Raw genomic sequence first — 21431 nt, forward strand, 5'->3', positions numbered from 1 at the left:
CCTTAAAAACCCTAAATCAGGGGTGTTGAATGTGTGACTGTCTCCTGCATCCTTCTCCCGGCCGGTACTATGGCTATATAGAAAACCCTCTATGAGGGGGAAGGAAAAACAGAGTGCACATGTGCACCAGTTAAATGTTCTCCTGCCCTATTCTTGCTTCCTCTACTGGAGCTGCTGCTTTGCCAAGTCTGTTTAGGGAGGAAGTTGGGGGAAGGAAAAAGAGAGCGCACATCTCTGCATCAGGGAAAAGCTCCTCCCTTGCTCTCTTCTTGCTTCCTCTACTGGGGCTGCATCTGCATTGCCAAGCGTGTCTTCCCTCATTTGGAGAAGGAAGGAGGTGGGAGGAAAGAGAGAGCACTCATGCAAGAAAGTGGAGTCCCATGGAACTCTCAAGATCACCAGTTTTATTCCAGGTATAAGCGTTCCTGTTCATGCACACTTCAGGGGAGGGGGGAGAGATTCTTCTGACAGTCCTGCTCTGCTGTTTTCTTTGCATCCTGATCATCCATGCACACACGTTAAAAAAGGAAGGGGGGCAGAAAAGAGATGCATCTGGGATAAGGGGAATCAGGGGAAATTATTTTGGCTTATTCTGAATTAAAAGATTTCTATGGGCATAGCTAGGATTTTATTTTCTTTCAAAAAAGACCCTGTTTAGGAACCACAATGCTTGGATTGGATTCCATGGTTTAATGAATGGAAGTATTTAGAAAATACATTTGTGGTTTCTTTTATTCCAGTTTGACACATGGTCCCTGGACCCTGTCACATGCTGGAACAGAATGGCCCTACAGGGACTCTTGCTTGCAGTGGATTATTTGGGTACAGAAATGGACCCTGTGCCTTCACCCACCTCCCAAACGTTCCCTTGCCTCCCTTGGGATACGTTTGCCATTTATTTCCCTTTTCTCTCGGAGTTATTCTTGCACGCTAAGTCCCCTTGATGCTCCTCGAGCGTCTTCCTTAGAACTGGGTCAGCTGTGTTTAAATCACCCGAGCCCACACATGGAGGTGACCCTTAGTCCAAGTGCTCCTCACTCTGCTCCCTCCCCATCACAGTCTCATTCTCTCCTGTCCCACCCTACTGGCTGCCGTTCTTCACATTAACTCCCCCCCACCCCCCTTTTAAAACTTTTTATTATCATCACTAGCAGTAAGTGGATTTTGTTCTATCTGAAAGCAACACATTATTTCACTTGGAAATAAACCCCTTTCCGACTCTAGCAGATAAGATACCTAACAGCACAGCTTGCAATCTTTATTAGTGGAATGGAGCAAGAGTCCAGTAGCACCTTAATGACTAACAAAATTTGTGGCAGAGTATGAACTTTCATGAGACACTGCTCACTTCTTCAGACTTATGACCATTTATTCTGTGCATCCTCCTGAATCAAACTGAGACCTAGATTGCCATTGTCTCATTGCCAATGATGATATCCCCATGCCTACTACTCTCTGTATATCACACCTAATCCAATCAAGCCTATTACCATTTGGCATCTGAAATCATCTTTATAAAGTTTATATATCTGGTGTCTCATATTACATTTTATGCCACACATGGTCCGACCCAACAAACTGACATTTATGTCAGATCCATCCCTTGTAACTAATGACTCTGACACCTCTGCCCTAAATGGTCTGGGTACATCATATATAAAGGACCACTTTTCTATTATGAACCCCTACACATGGTGTTTTCATTCAGCCACACATGGGCTTTGGGTGGTGCCTGGCCTTTGATTTGCCTGTCTGAGTGCAACAGGAGCCTTTTTCATCATTGCCCCAACCTGGTGGAATGCTTTGTCTGAGGAAACTCATGCCCTGTTGGGACTGTCCGCATGCCACATGTTATGTAAGACAATGTTATTCCACCAGGCATTCTGCTAATGTAATTTTGGTGGAGTCTACCATCAATGCTGTTAATTTTATACCCAAAACATTAGTTTGCTGTGTGTTGTTTTTAACTAGATTTTATTGAAATTATGGTTTTACTATTGTTATTGTATTGTTATGTTGTTACTTGCTCTGGGACCTGTTTTCAGGAAGGGGCAGGATAAAAATTTATAAATTGGCAGTCTACACCCAGCATGCTGCTATTTGCTCTTAGGTGCAGTAATATGTGAAATAAGAGGATATTTAGAGCAGGGGTGTCAAACTGATTTATTATGAGTGCCAGATCTCACATAAATGAGACCCTGTTGGGCCAAGCCATGTCAGGATGGACCATGTGTCTACCTATTTAAGATTAAGTAGCAGAGATATAAACTTTATAAAGGGCAAAGACAAACACAATTAAAGATTATTTTTTATATATAAAAAAGCAAACCTTAAAACATGTTTAAAACATTGGCACTTGTTGGTTTTAAAGGTGCTTTCTTTGCATTTCTCCCATGAGATCCAGGGAACTGGGCAAAGGAAGCTCTGGCTCTTTCTTTTCTTCCCCAGGGGACCAGGAAGGGAGGAGCCTCAGCCAATAGAAGGAAGAGAGGCTTGACTCAGTAACTCTGCTGTGTGATTGACAGAGCCTGGCAAAGCAAGCTCTCCCTTTCTCCCAAGGGAGGAGCCTCAGCCAATGGAGAAAATAGGGATTTTGCTCTGTAGCTCCTGTGCAATTGAGCAAGCCTTGCAAAGCAAGCATGATGTAGAAGGAAGCAAGAGAGAGGGAGAAGGAAACAGATGACAGCCAGTTGCTCGGGGGCCTGATAGGAACCATCTGGGGGCCTGAACTGGCCCCCGGGCTGCATGTTTGACACTCCTGATTTAGAGCATCTGTGAGGCTATTATAGCTGGCTTGGAACAAAGCAACCCAAACAGAATCCAAACTCCTGATATGCACATTCTAACGAAATAACAATGAGTCTCTTGGGTATTAATGTCACCCAGAAACATAGTACTTTTGCCTCGTGAAACCTGAAGTGTCCAGGAGCAGATGAAATCCATCTTGAAATAAGATATATTTTAGTTAATGGGAAAATATGAGATTGTGAAAGTTCTTTTGAGACATGGAGCTGACTGCATAAATTGACAGGCCAGAACAGTTTTGCTCCTGGAAACCAGTAACTTTAGAAACTGAAACGAATTCACTTGATATCAAGGCACCATGTTCTGAAAATATAAAGGTTGTTTTGCTTTTCAGGAGATAAGTTAATGCCACTAATGTAACTGGTGCCTGGAATTGGAATTTCCATATATGGGTAAAGGGTCAGGGGCCTTGTAAGGTAGACCTTCTTTAATACTTGACTTCTACTAGATCTTGAAAAAAAGTGCCCAGTTTCACATAATATAATTATAGAAGAAAAAAATATGAGTAGGTATATGAGAAGAAAGCAGTGAGTTTAAGAAAGGAAACCCTGTTGACCAAGCTCATTTGGCTTGATGGTCTCAAAGCAGCTTCTCATTGCCCTTCTGGGAAGGCTCACAAGGAACCACAGGCATGATTAGTGGCTCATGGTGGAATATGGTTACAGTGCAAGTTGAGCCATGTTCCAAGTGCATCTCAGAAATCCTTAGTCTTCAGTACTATAACATTCATGTCTATTGAATAGAATGTACTTTTAAAAATGTTGACTGCTACAGGACAGTGCTTAGGTAACACAGCTAGGAAAAGGAAAAAAGGTGCAAGCACCAGTCATTTCCGACTCTGGGGTGACGTTGCTTTCACAATGTTTTCACAGCAGACTTTTTACAGCGTGGTTTGCCATTGCCTTCCCCAGTCATCTACACTTTCCCCCAGCAAGTTGGGTACTCATTTCACCAACCTCGGAAGGATGGAAGGCTGAGTCAGCCTCGAACTGGCTACCTGAAAACCCAGCTACCGCTGGGGATCGAACTCAGGTTGTGAGCAGAGCTTAGGACTGCAGTATTGCAGCTTTAACGCTCTGCACCATGGGGCTCTTAGCAACACAGCTAGAGGCTTATGCTAATATTGCACTAACTGCATTTCCAGCTTCACTGATCCTGTATATAGTGTCACATGCAAAAGATAACATCTGTTTTGGTTTAATTACATGTGGTTCAGAATCTGTTTTATTGATATAAAAATGCCATAAGTGCAGTAGAACCAACAGCCTCTAGAAAGGATTTTGTCTAGAAGTCAACATAAATGCATAACTATCACATTTAGCCTTCCAACACAAGTAGTTTTGAACATGTAGTAGAGAGTGGGGATGGGCACAAACAGCCTCATGAACTAAATTTCTTGATGAATTTTGGCTAGTTTGTGGTTTGCGATGTCAAATTCGTGGCAGGTCAGCCAACATGAACTTTCAAGCTGTTCATGGAGATTCATGCCAGTTCATGAGCAGTGACATTTCCAGAGAATCTGTCTCCACTCAAACAAAATATTTACAACTTCAAAGCAACAATTTGGAGGACATGTAGAGAAGGATCCAGGGGAGTTCCACTGCGACTTTTATGTTTCCTACTTGCATAGGTTCTATTCTATGCACTCCTGAACCTCCTGAACCTGTGCCTGTCAACAGGCCTGGTGCTGAAGATGTTGCTCCTCTGCCCCTACCTAATCAAATTTGCGCGCTCGCAGTGCGTACACGCTGATGACGTCATTATGATGTCGCTGCCACACACACCGACTTTGTGAAGGCCGTCCAAGCCTTGGGCAGCCTCCGCATAACGCTCTCCCCCTGCCCACCTTTGCGAAGGCTGTTCGAGCCTCGTTCGCCGACTCCCATGTGCCGGCCCTGCCTGTCAAAATGACCACAGCAGTCTTTTTGACCAAACTCACAGGGGATCTCCAGCTAACTCTCCTCTTCCTTTCCTCCAAGTTTGGCGAGAATTGGACTTATGAGGTCCACGTTATGGCCCTCCCAAAGAAGATGCCCCCAGGGAAAGTACTCTCTGGGGAAATGACAGTCATTTCCCCAGAAAACACTTTCCTGGGGGGCATCTTCTTTGGGAGGGCCATAACTCGGACCCCAAAATCTAATCCTCACCAAACATGGAGGGCAGATAGAGGAGAGTCAACTAGATAGTCCTTGTGAGTTTGGTGTCTCTGGCATGCTGGATGGTGTTCTACCTCATAAACTGAACTGATTCCTGAGGTGCCTGAAAGTTCATGATGGTCTGTGGTTCGCAAATGGGGCATGCCACAAATTGAACCGCATTTTTCCAGTTTATGCCCATCCCTAGTACAGAATAGTGGAAGCCGTTGTTTTAATTTCACTTGATTTAATATTTTAAGAGTAACCCCCCCCACACACACACACACGCTTATTAACCATTCACTTTATCAACCCAATTATAAAACTATCGAAACAGAAGAAATTTTTCAAGTGGCTCAGGCAGGCATAGTTTGTGGACTACATAAAAACATGATCGACCCAAGCACTTTCGGATACACAGACGGCACAGCTGGGCAAGACTAGCAGGGCCTAGAGGAAAAAGAAAAAAGGTAAGTGTGAATACAAGGTTACTCAAACATACCTTACTATCAGTGTGGGAAAATATAATTAATTATGGGTTTCAAATCTAAAATTCATAGAAACGTTTTCTATTAACTATGGTAATTCCTATATATATCCTGGATTTCATCAGAACCAAAGTAATATAATCAAATGTGATTTACCTGGTAACTTAACATGTCTGTGGATTTGAGTTTTTTCTCTTTACACTTCAATGAGTGCCTCTAGAGACCTCAGGTGTTCTCGACAGATTCCAAGATTCAGGCGCACAAAAAAGTCAGGATTCCCTCCCCCCTCCCCAAGCATTAACTTGTCTTACTGACACCAAACAGGCTCAAGATCTCTACAATCCAGTCCTCGATAACTATTTAACAAATCAACTTGAGCCTTACAACTTAAGAGACATGAAAGCTTAGTACCAGGCAAATTTTTATTGAGGCACCTTAATTGTAGAATGCCCTTTCTACAGCAGAGGCATCATCCCTGGCCCCGCCCTTGTCAACTCTGAATCCTCTGTTAGAGGTATCAGTTGATGGGGAGGTTTGTATGAAAATGGATGAAACTGCAAATACTCTGGCCTCGGAGGGCTCATGCCTAGGCTCTCAAGGAGAGCATTGGAGGCAGGTCATGGGAGAGTGAGGACATCACACAACTCTCTAGAAATTTTCCATAGAGCCTGGGAGAATTCATAGAGCATTGCTCAACGTGGTGATGTCAGTTCCAGGTTTCCACTCCGAAATTATGTAGCCTTTTGAGTGACATCTCCTGCCCAGTTTTCCTGTTCTGCTTCATTGAGCACAGATGGGGGATGGGAAGCTTGATCAGAAGTTTGCCTGTTGTAAGCTGGCAACTAGCATCCCTAATCAAAGGACATAACCAGTATTTTGGGAACAATCTAGTTCTTTTAAAATCAGTACAAAATACCCTCTCTAACCTATGTCAGCTAACCATCCTGCTGTTACATTCTGAATCATAAGTTTTCATTCTTTAAAGGCAGCCCCATGTAGAGTATGACTGCATCTACACTATGTTGGATATTGCAACATTTGCAATATCCAACATTTGCAATTGAATATCCAGTCCGATTGCAAGTGATTGCTATAGCTCAACAATAGTGCAATATCCATCAATGTATGAATGCAGTTCATATTATGGTAATTAACCTAGAAATCATCAGAATATGGATAACGATAATCAGATCTCATTTCCCTGGCACATTCAACTGAATTTGGTTAAAGGTACTGAATGCCAGAGGAGTCCTAAGTGTCCATTTATTAGCACTGGTCTAATAACACTGTCAAACTGTGAACTTGCTGCTTTAGGGGGCATGCAACCTCATCCAGGATACCTATATTGTCACCCAACAGTACCTCAGTTTTTTCTGGACTGAGCTCTAGTCATTGACCTTAACTGTCTCCAGGCAGTTATTCAGAACCGTTATGATATATGCTACTATACACTCCTCAGAATTGAAATAGTACAGTGGGAAAACAGGGCTTGCAAAACCAAACTGTTTCAGCTTGCACAACATCAAAGATGGGAGAGGGCTGCTGCTCCACTTGGACTGATTGCTGTTGCCATTGAAAATAGTAACATCACCAAGGACCACCAATCGTTATTGTGAAATGCTGAAAAAACTTTTGAAAACCCACCTGTTTTATACTGAAGGATAGCACCACAGAGTTTTTATCTTCAGTGTTTTAATAATGTTGTGTTTACCTGTTTGTACCTATTTTTAGATGCCATTTGGCCTTTTAGCCACCTCGAGTCCGTTTGTGGAGAGGGCAGGATATAAATGTGATGTAATAAATAAATAAATAAAACACGTGGACAAACAAAACAGAAACATCATCCTGAACCATCCCAATTAGTTATCCACTAGGACTCTGGGTCATTACCTTCCCGAAGCAACAATGCCCGTTCAACAGAACTGTTAGGAACAGCAAGATCAAGAGCGCATTTGAATTCAGAATTTCGACATGTCAGACTGGCCCCATAGTCCATTAATAAGTTGACAATTTCCACACTGGATTTTCTAGCAGCTGCATGAAGTGGAGTGTTTAGTTGCTTACCCAGGTTGACACTGGCTCCTTGGAAAGAAGGCGTAGAAATTACTGGTTAGAATTACATGGAAGCAAGACACTGAAAATTTCCTTCTCCTTTTGATTTTCTCTTATAATGTTATTTGTTAAAATTGGACTATCCCTTTAAAGAAAAACTATGTATAAGAGCAGCTCATGTGTTTATAATCATGACTAAAAATGAGACAGAGGAGCAGACAGGGATTACATGCTATGGTGATCTTTTGTACAGCCTGAACAAACAGCATGCCAAATTCATCAGTAATGACTATGGATTCAAGGAGTTGATCATAAGAAACATACTTTAAGCATCTGGCAAGCAGGAATACCAAAACACCAGCTTCTGCTCCTTTAATACCCTACTGACTGGGAGGTGTCCAAGGCTCAACTTCTCATTGGCAATGCAGTGGCAAGAGTAGCTACATTTCCCAACCTTTTATCTCCAGGCAGTTAATAAAGACACAAGAATGTTCTTCAAGGCCAGACAGCATTGCTGAGCCAATAACAAAAGAATATTAGACAGGTTTGGAGAAGAGTACAATTCATAGTCTTTAAAAGACTCTCACTCAGCAGATATAAATCAGTTGGGGAAGTCACTCATGATGTAAATCAACTAGAACCAATGGGTCTCTGCTAATGCAGTCTATTAAGTTATCTAAGGGAGACACTCCTCTGGGTTCTTCCATCTCATCCACCCACTCAGCCTAACTTCAAATTGATCTTCAGTAAATCTTTCTTCTCACATAATATAATTATAGTATTAAGAGTAGACGAACAGCAGGTGATCACTTAATATTGCTTAATATGAGTGTTATAGCTATGGATCAGAAATTTCTAGGTTAAAAGTTTGCCTCTGCCATAAATTCACAAGGCAGACTCAGGCAATCTACTTTCCAGTTTCAGCCTCACATCTGCAATGTGAAGATAACATAACATCCCTTATTACATGGAAGAACAGGAACACATGAATATACATGAAATGCTTGAATACAGTAATGAGGTGCATAAATACTATTTTTCCAGTTTTCTATTCCACCGGCCATGGTATGGATCCTATGACTCTTTTCTGTGAACAGTGGAAGAGTTAAGCTCTGCAGTTAGCAGAACAGAGTTGTAGATTGCAACCCTGTGTTTATGTTGTAGCTTCCTAATGCTGCCAAATATCTCACTTTGAATGTGGAAATATACCTAGAAAATGGAGTCTTTCCCATAGGGCATCTGTATGTTGAAAGTGAGAAGGCAGACATATAAATAGCCCATTCATGCTTTTGTGTACATCAGATTCTCTTTAAAACTAATGCCTTATTTTGGAGGGAACGGGAGTTGAGACTGATGCAACTGAAAGTCATGACTAAATTGTTAATGAAGTCTGTGTATACTGTTTGAATTGTGATTGGGCCATTTACTCATGCACATCATACCTTTATATTTTGGGCCCTAAGCAATGACGTACATAGGGACAGGGAGTCAGAGATTGCTCTGGGTTTGTTAATATATGCCTGGTAGCAATGTGGAAGGGACCAGATTGGATTGAAAGTCCATGCCAGAGAGAGTTTTTCCATTCTGCTAAATAAAATTCATGTTCTTCCCTACCCTCAAACACACACATAAGAATACCTAGTTCTAAGAGCTTCTTTACACACTCTGTCCTTTGATTCACACAGGCCACATAAAGAGAAGTTCCAAACCGTGGGTCTTCGTGATCTACATCCACACCATTGACTAAAAGAATTTCCATACACTCCCTGTGACCTAAATGAACACAGTGTAGTTAAGAGAGAACCTCATTGAGTGGCGCTATAACAGACACAGTGATTATATAAATCTTCCACAGTCAAACGATTCTAAACATATTAATACATGTTTATAGTATGCCAGAAACTGAGAGCATGACCTATAGGCACATCTAATAACATCTGTGCTAAATGAAACACATTTAGCATCCTCAAGCAAGCAAGATATGCTGTGCTCTTTACAAGAGGGCAGAAAATAGGCAAAGGATCACTCCGTTATCATCAGGACATGATTAGCAGGCCTATGATACAGCAATTTTTATAAAGATAAACCAGTCTGGATCCAGTCAGTGCCTGGATGCAAGGCCATCTGGGAAGAGTGCATGAAATATGTATAAAAGGGAGACCACCAAAGAAGTCCAGGTTTGCTACATGGGGGCAGGCTATGGCAAACCACCTCTGTCTGTCTCTTGGCTTGAAAATCCTATTGGGATGCCATAAATTGGCTGTGACTTGATGGCCCTTTCACCACAATAATAAGCAAGCAAGCTGAGGGCAGAGTCTAGCTAAATGCTTATCAGTGTTGATAAGGAATCTCTCAAATTTTAAATTCCATAATTACAGCGTATTGTGTTATGCCATGTCTGAAGTCCAAAGTAGATGCAAAGTAGTAGGGAGGGACGGTGGCTCAGTGGTAGAGCATCTGCTTGGTAAGCAGAAGGTCCCAGGTTCAATCCCCGGCATCTCCAAAAAAGGGTCCAGGCAAATAGGTGTGAAAAACCTCAGCTTGAGATCTTGGAGAGCCGCTGCCAGTCTGAGAAGACAATACTGACTTTGATGGACCGAGGGTCTGATTCAGTATAAGGCAGCTTCGTATGTTCACATATATGCAAGGCACAATCAGCTTTCTCCCAATATTTTTAAAACCTAAAGTAATTTTGGAAATTTGTTAGATTAAATGGAGGAAAAGCATTAGAGAAGGCCTACTTAGCCCTATCTTCTCCAGCTATTCTGTTTGAAATCATCCCTCAAACTGCCAGAAAAGAGGGCCACACACACAGAACTGCCTTTGGAAGCCAGAAAAGAGGGCCACGCTGATGCAAAATCAATAAAGTGGATGAGGGGGAAAGATGGTGCAGTGGCGAAAAAATTAATTTACTCAAAGGTCCCTTTGTCAAAGGAAACTACCCTCCTCCACAGCACCCTAACACCCCAGGATGCTTTGCTGGTTTTTCTCTTCTCTTGGTCAGTGATAGTGATTTGAAAGAGGAAGAATAATGAGGGTTCTGAGTCCCCCCCCCCCATCAGTGGCAAATCTAAGCACACATAGGTTATGTTTGACAAGCTCTGCACAGAATATCCAAGGTCCTTGTTTACAGCTAGAATGGTCCAACACAATTACCATTACCTCTCTTTACAGCTTCATGAATTGGGGAAGCAAAATGATTCTCCAGGTGTGGCCTGGCTCCAAATTCAAGCAACATGTTGACACAAGCTGCACTGCCACTGCAGCAAGCATTAAATAAAGGCGTGACCCCATCTACCGTGGCTGCATTGACCTGAAACATTGGAAGGAGGAGACAAAATGGAAGAAAAATAGATGCCTCTGAGTGATTTCAACACTTTGCATCATAGACTTGAGAACTACACTTTATACAATGATATGATTATCCTAGAAATACTATTTTGCATCAATATATCACAATACAACTGTCAGAAAAGGAGGTATTCTTTGTTCAATAAGATAGCCCTTTTTGTTCTTGCTTTATATTGGGCAACACAGCAGGGCTGGTCCTGAGTAAAGAGGGAGCTGCCTGAGTGGCAGGGAGAGTACACTGGGTCTTCCCCAGTCAAACCTTTGAAAGTGTGGTGGAAGCCAGCCAAGCCCCTTGCTTTTTTTAGCGCTGAAGGCAGCAGGAGAGAAGAGGAGGGTATATGGATCCCTAGAAGGGGTGTCCTGCCTCTTCCTGTGACAGACACTATTACAATCATTTGACAGACACTATTACACCACTCCCCAGATAACATAAGGGGCAGCATCCGAAACATAGTGCATGCTGTAATACTCACGCGAGCACCATTCTCCAGTAAGACCTTTGCACAGGCAACATGGCCTCCCAGGCATGCCTCATGGAGAGCAGAAATGCGGTCAATTGTAACAATGTTCACATTGAATCCCTAGAACTCAGAACAAACATATAGCAGAAGGAAATAAAAAGTAATAAGAAAAATAATAATATTTCTACTTGGTTTTTTTTTACAAGGTATTCTGTACAATGGTCAGAAACATACTTTGCATTTTGGCAAGAATTCTTTTGAATAAGAAATTATTATTCTGGAGCATGTATAGTTTTAATAATCCTAAGGCCCATATCTTTGTCCAATGGATTGACTTGATTCAAAAGAGTTATACTGTGTTGGAATCCAGCAAAGTTAATGCACAATACTGTACAGTACAGTACTGCTCCAAGGTATGAGGCCAGAATACTAATTAATAGCCAGTCAACAAGGAACAGTATAGCTTACAGCATGCTAACACCAGGGTTTTTTTGATAGAAAAAGCCCAGCAGGAACTCATTTCCATATTAGGCCACACACCCTGACATCACCATTGTTTCACATAGGGCTTTTTTGTAGAAAAAGCCCAGCAGTAACTCATTTGCATATTAGGCCACACCTTCTGATGCCAAGCCAGCCGAAACTGCGTTCCTGTGAGTTCCTGCTCAAAAAAAGCCCTGACAAAGACCTTAGGGTTGCCAATCCCCAGGTGGGGGCAGGGGATCCCCCGGTTTGGAGATTCTCCCCCTGCTTCAGGGTCATCGGAAAGCGGGAATGGGGGGGGGGAGGAAATGTCTTCTGGGCATTCCGTTATTCCCTATGGAGAATGATTCCCATAGGGTATAATGGAGAAGTGATCCACAGGTATCTGGGGCTCGGGAGCACTGTTTTTGAGGTAGAGACACCAAATTTGTAGCATAGCACCTGATGCCTATCCTCAAAACACCCTCCAAGTTTCAAAAAAATTAGACCAGAGAGTCCAATTCTATGAGCCCCCCAAAAGGTGCCCCTATCCTTCATTATGTCTAATGGAGGGAAGGCATTTATAAGGTTTGTCCCTTTAAATGTGATGAACACAATTTCTTTTGGAGTTCAGTTGTGCTTGTCACAACCGTGCTCCTAACTCCACCCCCAATGTTTCCTGGCTCCACCCCCAAAGTCCCGAGATATTTCTTGAATTGGACCTGGCAACCCTATAAGACCCTGAGTGAATGGGTAGCACTCAGGTTAACTGTGAATTTATAATTATTTTTGTATAATTATAATTGTGTGCCTTGTTCCTCCTATCTTACACAGAGAATCACAGTTTAAAAACTAATTCCAGGTATGATCACAATTACTGTCCCCTGGATCCTAAACTGGGGTTTAATCCAGGCTGTGTTTCACATAACACAGTAAAACACCAAACATATGCCTATCATTTATTTTTAAACACATGACAGATTAGTCATACAAGGGAAAGATATTGAATACCAGAATAAATGAAGAACCTTTCTAGCAGCCAAGGCAATAAGAGAAAGAAAAGGATAGAATGTTGAATCAAAACTGCTGCTGCTGTCACACATGCTAAATAATGCAGTTTCAGTCCACTTCAGAAACTGTTTGAAAGTGGATTTTGCTATTTCACACCACAAAGTCCAGTTGGAAGGTGCCTTGAAAGTGGATTGAAAATCCATTATTTAGTGTGTGTGATGGGATTGCACATATATTACTAGCAACTTGTATAAAAGTTCTCATAATATCTATAGCTTTTCAGTATAAAACATTGGCAAATATCCAGCAACAACACTAATCAAAGGATTTGACAAGAATTTGAGAAACTATTTATAAAAGATACAGTCTTTAAAATCCCTTGTATTTAACCTCACAAGAGGGCAGTATTGGTTTCTTGTGAAATTAGATTTTCTTCAGGAAAATGGAAAGTTCTTGATACCACTTTCTTCCTATCTTTTTTTCTCTAATTTGCCTTGGTAAAAAAATTATGTCAATTAAAATGATGGCACTATTTTGCCTTTTAATTTCTAAACAATAACATTAATAGTCCTCATTCAATCTAATGGTTTACCTCTTTTATGTAGAGGCTAATTCACTTTTAGCATGAACACAAGAGCCGCCTCACCATGGCTTCTTTTTCCACTGCTCCAGAAACAAGTGCACAAAGCATCCTCATGAACAGAGCAGATGACTTGCCTCATTGCGCACAAGTATTATCAGGCAGCAGAGCAATATTTGCATGAGATTGGACTGCAGTTAGTCCCTGCCCTTGAGTTTCCATCAAGCATGTGTAAGAAGGAGCTATTCTGGCAGGCTTTTGGGCGAGGCAGCAGATATTAATTGACCCCTCCTGTTTTTCAGCCGCTATGTCTTTCTACCAATATTTTGTCATCAACTATTACATTGATTATAACAAATTAAGACCAGGGACACCAAGAAAACAGCATGGTACAGTTTGGATGCCATCTTTTTTGAGTAATTGATTTTATAGTTTTTAAATTGTTTATATCCTACTATCCAGTGTACTTCGCCCTGAGCCCATTCATGGGAAGGGCAAGATAAAGTCTAAATAAATAAATAATCAAAGCAATGTGGGAAGAACCAAATGTGGATGAACCAAACCTACAAATCTTATACTGGAAGACAAAACATATTTAAACGTATGATGAGCATGTTGCTTGAAGTCACCATAGGGTAAAATTTCTGAATGCACATTTGCAAGGTTGTTTCTTCTCCCCCACCCCGGCATACCTCTCCTCTCTATATGTTGTGATATTTGTTGCTAACACTCTTAAAGGACAAAAGGACAGTGGTAGGATTGCCAGCCTCCAGGTGGGTGGGGAAAGAACAAAGAAACCTGTAACTTACTGTGATCAATTAATTATAAATACCACTGCAATCGGACCAGCCAGACTAGTCAAGTGGTCCGATTGCAGTGGTATTTATAATTAATTGATCACAGTAAGTTACAGGTTTGTTTGTCCAGCCTCCAGGTGAGGCCTGGAGATCTCCTAGAATTACAACTGACCTCCAGGCAACAGAAATCAGTTCTCCTGGAGGAAATGGCTGCATTGGAGGGTAGTCTCTATGACATTATAACCTGGCTGAGGTTATGCCCCAAAACCTTTAAGAATTTTCCAGGCTGCAACTGACAACTCTATCTTGTCTTCTGTATGCAAAGCAGTCCTAACCAGTTCATAATCAGAAAGGAAAAGCCCATCTTCCCTAGACATTGTGTGCTGATGAACTGTTCTTTCTGTCTTTGGAAGTCCTTCCTAATATTTAGCTTAAACTCACTTTGCTTCAGTTTAAATGCTTAATGACACCCCTTTGGTAGATGGGACAAACAATTGCTCATTCTCTTTTGAAGGACTTTTAAAAATGTGTGTAGCTTAGGTTTAGACTAAACATATCCAATTCCTTTGGTGCAGATGCCTTCCTAACAAGGAGAGAGAGATCTAGACCATTCTGCTTGCCCAGCCCTTCCACAGACCTAAGCTCCACATGATGGTGAATACTTGAGTGCAAAGGCTCAACAGCATGATTAGTGTTCTCTATTTTTTCCTGGTGTGCAATTCACATGATTACATGTGCATACAAGTCAACATTTGGAGGTTGGGCATACAAAAACAGGACTTGCTGCCAGAACTGAGATTCCTCTCCCATTCCATATATACAACAAATATCTGCATAGCACTAACAAGAATGGCCTTCTGGATACACTTATGTTCATTGCTCTCCATTGGACCTGTTTATCCACATGTATAGTAATAACTTCTTTGGACAGCTCTGGCAGGGATCCCACACTGTAGTTGTCTGAACTGACCCTCAATTTACCCTTCTTGACAAAGTACTGGTAAGCTGCTGCCCAGTTAATTTTGTTATTTGCACGCTTCATTTTTGCATTTGTTTTGTTCTTATACACTAATCTGTTAAGTCACTCACAGAAAATGCTTCATTTAGAAAATACGTTGTGCTGCAAAGCTTTGAATCTCTTTGCTTGGGATTTCTTACCTGGGCTATCAATGTTTTCAGAGACAGGAGGCGTCCTTGAAATGCAGCTTCATGAAGAGGAGACCTATCTGCCCATGAGCCTAAAAATAAGGTAACATCCACTGAAAGACAAATCTAAAGACATAGAAATTGAAACACCGTAAAGCCTTTTCTGCTTGAGAGAACATTCTTTTTGACAGTTCTAAGGACATGCAGCCTCCTCCACCTCTAACATCAAGGATCACTTGTGATGTCATCTCATGTCTGTTTTCCTAATCCTGCCAACAGCAGTCAATGGGATGGAACAGAGGTGGAGAAATAACTGCATGTGATAACTATCGTATTGTATAAGTGACCCTACAATTTATGGAGGAGTAACTCTAAGCACAGCTGTCATTTTCAGAGACAGTTCCATGTCACACTTAAACAGGTCTAGTGATCACAACATTCACCAAGAAGCTTCTTTCCACATAAAAGGTTTTTAAAAAACCCATAAGTCAGAATTCTAATATTCTAGTTCCTAAATGTGATATATGCATGAGTTATACATTAACGTTGTGCTGCAAAGCTTTGAATCTCTTTGCTTGGGATTTCTTACCTGGGCTATCAATGTTTTCAGAGACAGGAGGCGTCCTTGAAATGCAGCTTCATGAAGAGGAGATTTTAATATCTGTATACCTATTATATTGTATTGTATACCTATGTATGTTGTTAGCTGCCCTGAGCATGCTTCAGCGGGGAGGGCGGGATACAAATAAAATTTTATTATTATTATTTATTATTAACATATTTAGGATTGCCAGACCCAGGTTAAGAAAATCATGGAGAATTAGGGGAGGAGCCAGGGGACAAACCAACAGAGGGTACAAACCTCAGCAGGGTACAAACCAACAGAGTCCACCCTCCAAAAAAAGCTATTTTCTCCAGCAGAACTTGCCTCTGTCATCTGGAGATCAATTGTAATTCCAGAAGATCTCTATGCTCCTCAAAGATCTCTAAGATTTTTAAATGCTTAACATTTGAGACAGATATTCAAGAATGAGAGCCCTGGCAGAATCTGTCCAAGTGTCCATCTAGTCATGCATGGTGTTCGCATGTCTAGGTAAGAAGTCTACTGAAAGCTCACAAATGAGGTGAAGACGCAATTGTCTCCTGTTATTTTCCCCAGCATCTAGGCATAGCATCTCTAACAATGAACCACAAGCTGCAGGAAAAACTGTCTCATGAAAGGACACTGGTAACAAACAGAGCTTCCATTCTTTTGGTTCCAGTCCAGGATCAATAAGGAAATCGAGAAACAGTGTATAGTAAAATATTAAAATCAATGCCCTTTTGGGGAAAAGAAAGCAGCATAATATAACCTGTCTGATCTCATCAGATCGCAGAGCTAAACAGGGTCAGTACTTGAATGGAAGGCCACTAACGAAGACTTTGCAGAGGAAGGCAATGGCAAACCACCTTTGCTTCTCACTTGCCTTGAAAGGCCCTTGCTGGGGTTGCTGTAAGTCAGTTGTAAATTAACAGCACTTTACAGACACACCCTTTCTATTGTAACACAGATACGAAACTAATAATAAGACCTGTTGCTTAAAGTAGCTGAGATTTGAATTAGACTGCTCAAATACTTGTGCTCTTAAACTCAAATAATAAAGATGGCTTACTTTGCCATGACTTTGTAACCTAGACATTAAGTATAACTGATCTTCAACATGTTGCTCCGAGAACACATTTGCAATCTATAAGCAGCTGTACATGCCCATTTTTAAAATTAGAAACATGCAGTTCACTGCACAAACACACCTATGTAGTTTCATGCTAGCTAGAAAAACATACCTCCCTGAAGTGTATGGCAAATGTAGTTCCCATAAGGGGCCTCTCTTAACTCTCCAGTTATTAAAGGCATCCCCGAGAGATGAGATTTATTGAAAGTTATAGAAATAAATCCACCAGCTTTAACTCCTTTAAATGGCATTACTTCAAAGCTTAACTGTGACACTGTGTCTGCAATCTAACTGAGAGCAGAGGTGAAGTGGTCATGACTGTTTTGAAAGATGATACTAATGGACAGAATTACAGGAGGCAACTTGTTAGAGAGAAAAACTCCAACATATACAAGACTAAAGCCATGAACAGCTTTAATTTAAAATTTATGTTTTTAAATGACATAGGAAAGGTTTTGGTGAGAAACTGTTGTGACTGAACAGAACAACACACTGCCTTCTTACACTGCTGGCAGGAGGAACTAGCCTAGGGTTGACAACTCATCAGGAAATTCCTGGAGATTTGGGTGGTGGAGCTGGGGGTGGGGGGAGCTTTTGGGAGGAGAGGGACCTTACAGGGGTATAATGCTATAGAGTCTACCCTACAAAGCAGCCATTTTCTCCAGTGGACTGATTTCCAGTGTCTGGAGATCAGGTGTAATTCCAGGGGATCACCAGGCTGCACCTGGAGGTTGACAACCTTAGCTTTCAAAGAGCCTGCATTTGGATGACTTGTCCTGCTCACATTTTGAAGCATTTGTATTAACTCTAGTAAGTCCACACACTGACACCTTGTGTACAAATACCCTTCTAATAAGAACCAGCAGGGCTTTTTTTGTAGAAAAAGTCCAGCAGGAACTTATTTGCATATTAGGCCAGACCCTCTGACATCACCATTGTTTCACATAGGGCTTTTTGTAGAAAAAGCTCGACAGGACCTCACTTGCATATTAGGCTACACTCCCCTGGCACTAAGCCAGCTGGAACTGCATTCCTGTGCATTCCTGCTCAAAAAAAGCTCTGAGTACTAGGAAATTTCTAAATATCCTTTTAAACATTTCATCTTAATGGAAAAGAAAAGCAGTTCTGGCAAAATGAATTATTTAAATAATATCTTATTTACATTTTTACTTTTTGAGATTTACAGAGTTGCTATTTCGCACGTATGTTTTAAGCCTACAAAGGTGTGGCCTAGTGGTTAAAGTGCTTGACTAGGAGTTGGTGACTTGGGATAAAAATGCACTTTAATAAAGTACTAGGTAAAGAAGAATATTGTTGAGGTGCAATTAAATAAGTCAATCTGTATTGAACTTTCCATTCTGGCAACCTCTGTTAAGTTTCCTGTCAGGCAATTTTGCTATAACTAGGTATCACCTCACCCCCCCCCCCACCCCTTCCCAAGACACCAATCCTGAAGGTCATCAAAGCCCACCCCTCTGACCCCTACATGCGTTAACTCTCATTAAGAGAAGAGCAATGAAGGTATGCCAAGCCAAGCCACAATAGATGACTCACAGGTCTTTTGAGAATATGCATACGCTCCAGCACACACTATTAGCTGCAAGACCATCATCAGCATTTTCATTCTGCACTACTGCAAGGAAATAATTTTTTTCTAACCATTTCACTGAAAAAAGCACAAGATGTGTCAGAATTATACATTGTCTTTAATCAGGGTTTGTCTGTTGTTGTTGTTTACCTGGGGCTATTCCATAGATTTCTTCTGCTATCCTGGCAGCCTCTTTCCTGTTCCCTTTCACAATATAGAAATGAGTCAATAAAGCCAAAGAGATTTTAATTAAGAGTTTGAAACAAAACAAAGTAAAGATTGCAAAATAAATGTTATTGAAAGCATAGAGTATCGTACTGCCCTCCATTTTGTAGAATTTCACAGGGCTACTAAGTTTCACTTCTCTGTTATTAGTATCATATGACAGCTATTTTAAACCTTCCAGCAGTGCATACTCCTCAGTTGCCAAAAATAAATCCCGGTTATTTATTTATTACAGGCAAGATATTAAATAACAATGCTTCGTATTAAAAGTGCTGTAAGTTTGTCTTGGTTAAATTGCACTGTTCCCTAAAATGTATCCAAAAATGAAAGAATATGGCTTTGCATTTGTAAAGGATACCAAGAAGGCAAAGGTCAAATCTTCAGCAATTTCTCAACTCTGAGAACATTAAAAATATGCATCTTTCTAAATAGCATATGATACTAATCTCAAATACATATTTCCTAGTTTCTTAATGTTCTAGTTTGTTTGACTTCAGGGTGAAACAGGATATTGAGTTTTTTTTAGAAGTTGCGAGTAATTTCAGTGTGAGTTTGCAGACACATACATACACAGCATTCACCAACAGGTATGCGATGGGAGGGAGCAGCTGCATTAAGAGTCTTGCCACCACACTTAGGGGGAAACCACACCTTTGTCCATGGAATAAGGAGAGACAACACCATAAACTGGTATAATCAAAGGGCCAACTTTATTTTCATTGCTCAAAAGGGAACAGCAGCAGACATGCAGAAGAGTTAGGCCTCCTTTGTTTTCTACATTGCTGATCTTATGAGCGAGGCCACACTGGCTCTAAGTCCTGAGGCATCATGTGAGTATGGCTGATACTCCTTGCCAAACCTTCTTTAGTTCTTCCAGGAAGTGTGCCATGTCCTATCTCCTAGCCACAAGTTCTGTTGTTCATGGATAATGGTAACTCTCCAGGGTTGCCGGGTCTATGTACCTGGCTGTGGGGGGGGGGGGGGGGAGTCTTCTAGGACTGGGAAGGGCGGGCGCAACATCACTGCACACAACATTGTCAGTGTGATGACATCACACAGAAGTGACATCATCATGCCAGGCATGTCATGCGGCCAGTGCCAGATTAAACCCTGTGGAGGGCCCTAGGCAGTCAAAATCTCAGGGGGGCCCTGGCAAATTGTTTTTGATTTTACCAACCAAAAATTGTAATAAACCAATTTTATTACACAAAATAAACATTAACAACCAGGGAAAACAGGAGGGGGAAGCCTCCCAGGGGCCCCTAAAGGTGTGGGGGCCCATAGGCCAGTGCCTACTCTGCCTATTTGTTAATCCAACCCTGCATGCGGCAACATTACAATTTTGGTCCCTTTTGTCTAAACCATAACACTATCATTACCATAGAGTTTTGGCAAAAATGCTAGAGTGTCATTGTGCAAAGTGTCTGCATGATGTCACTGCATCAACGATGTTGACATGGGAGGGAGCTTTGGGTTGGGGCTTTCCCCACTGGTCAGCAACAGATTGGAGCCCCTGAAACTGTGGGAACCCCTGCCCTGACTGGAGGGTCTGGCAACCCTAAGGCAACCAGTTTGTGCCTAATCTGAAACAGAGGAAGGTAGGGCACCTCCTCCATTTGCTGTGGCCAAAGAGAATGGGCCAGTTGAATGCTGGCCCATATACGTCCTTTCCTTGGGCCCATATATGCCCTTCCCAGCCTCAAGCACAGTGTTAGTTTTGGTGACTCTCCCTTGCCACCAGCCACAGTCAAACTCCCTTGTCCTCCTTCCCATTTCATTTGAAGGGGAATGGAGCCAGAAGGGGAAGGAGATAGAGAAGCTTAATTTTGTTAATAGGAATGTATTGTGCCTTTTAGTTTGAATTGTTTAGACCAGTTCAGCCACTGTAGTTTTGGGACCATGGATGCAGTGGGTGGAGTTCCTGCTCTCTGTTGTAACTTGTTTGTTGTTTGAGAAAATTAATTATGCTTCAGACCTGCCAAGCCTCATCCTTACCACTACCAGACATAACAAACAACAATCTCTCTTAACATGTGGTGTGTGCATAGCAAGCCCACACAAGCCATCTGGTCTGAAAGATTCCCCTTATCCCATGTTTGGTGTCTAGCATTTTGATCTAAAACTTGGGATACAAGCATATTCAGCTTGTATCATAATCAGCCAGTATCATAATGCCCCTGTATAAATCGATGGTGCGGTCTTATTTGGAATACTGTGTACAATTCTGGTCACCGCACCTCAAAAAGGATATTATAGCATTGGAAAAAGTCCAGAAAAGGGCAACTAGAATGATTAAAAGTTTGGAACACTTTCCCTATGAAGAAAGGTTAAAACGCTTGGGGCTCTTTAGCTTGGAGAAACGTCGACTGCGGGGTAACATGATAGAGGTTTACAAGATTATACATGGGATGGAGAAAGTAGAGAAGAAGTCCTTTTCTCCCTTTCTCACAATGCAAGAACTCGTGGGCATTCAATGAAATTGCTGAGCAGTCAGGTTATAATGGGTAAAAGGAAGTACTTCTTCACCCAAAGGGTGATTAACATGTGGAATTCACTGCCACAGGAGGTGGTGGCAGCTACAAGCATAGCCAGCTTCAAGAGGGGATTGGATAAAAATA

At 41.6% G+C, this 21431-nt stretch overlaps 1 protein-coding gene across 2 annotated transcripts; it reads right to left on the reverse strand.

Annotated features, from left to right (window-relative positions):
- Positions 1–5170: 5170 nt before the first annotated feature.
- On the reverse strand, positions 5171–19136 carry ASB11 (ankyrin repeat and SOCS box containing 11). Of its 2 annotated transcripts, none has more exons than XM_060235113.1 (7): positions 18739–19136; positions 15301–15380; positions 11305–11412; positions 10643–10793; positions 9119–9253; positions 7319–7510; positions 5171–5390 (listed from the first exon to the last, which is right to left on the reverse strand). In XM_060235113.1, exons 1-7 carry the CDS (start codon positions 18914–18916, stop codon positions 5266–5268), a joined length of 969 nt encoding a protein of 322 aa, XP_060091096.1. In that variant the 5' UTR covers positions 18917–19136; the 3' UTR covers positions 5171–5265. The 2 variants fall into 2 exon arrangements, with proteins under 2 accessions (XP_060091096.1, XP_060091097.1); XM_060235114.1 differs by lacking the exon at positions 18739–19136 and adding an exon at positions 17113–17281.
- Between the last annotated feature and the right edge of the window lie 2295 nt (positions 19137–21431).

The sequence above is a fragment of the Heteronotia binoei genome, chromosome 3, assembly GCF_032191835.1.
Source record: "Heteronotia binoei isolate CCM8104 ecotype False Entrance Well chromosome 3, APGP_CSIRO_Hbin_v1, whole genome shotgun sequence".
In the NCBI taxonomy this organism is placed as follows: Eukaryota; Metazoa; Chordata; class Lepidosauria; order Squamata; family Gekkonidae; genus Heteronotia; species Heteronotia binoei.

Excerpts from the sequence above, each read along its gene's own strand:
- ASB11 (XM_060235113.1), bottom strand. The coding sequence starts at position 18,916 with ATGGAGGGCAGTACGATACTCTATGCTTTCAATAACATTTATTTTGCA. Across the intron at positions 11,413-15,300 it reads TGAAAACATTGATAGCCCAG|GGATTCAATGTGAACATTGT; the intron begins GTAAGAAATCCC and ends TCTGAGTTCTAG. Across the intron at positions 10,794-11,304 it reads TACTGGAGAATGGTGCTCGC|GTCAATGCAGCCACGGTAGA; the intron begins GTGAGTATTACA and ends CCAATGTTTCAG.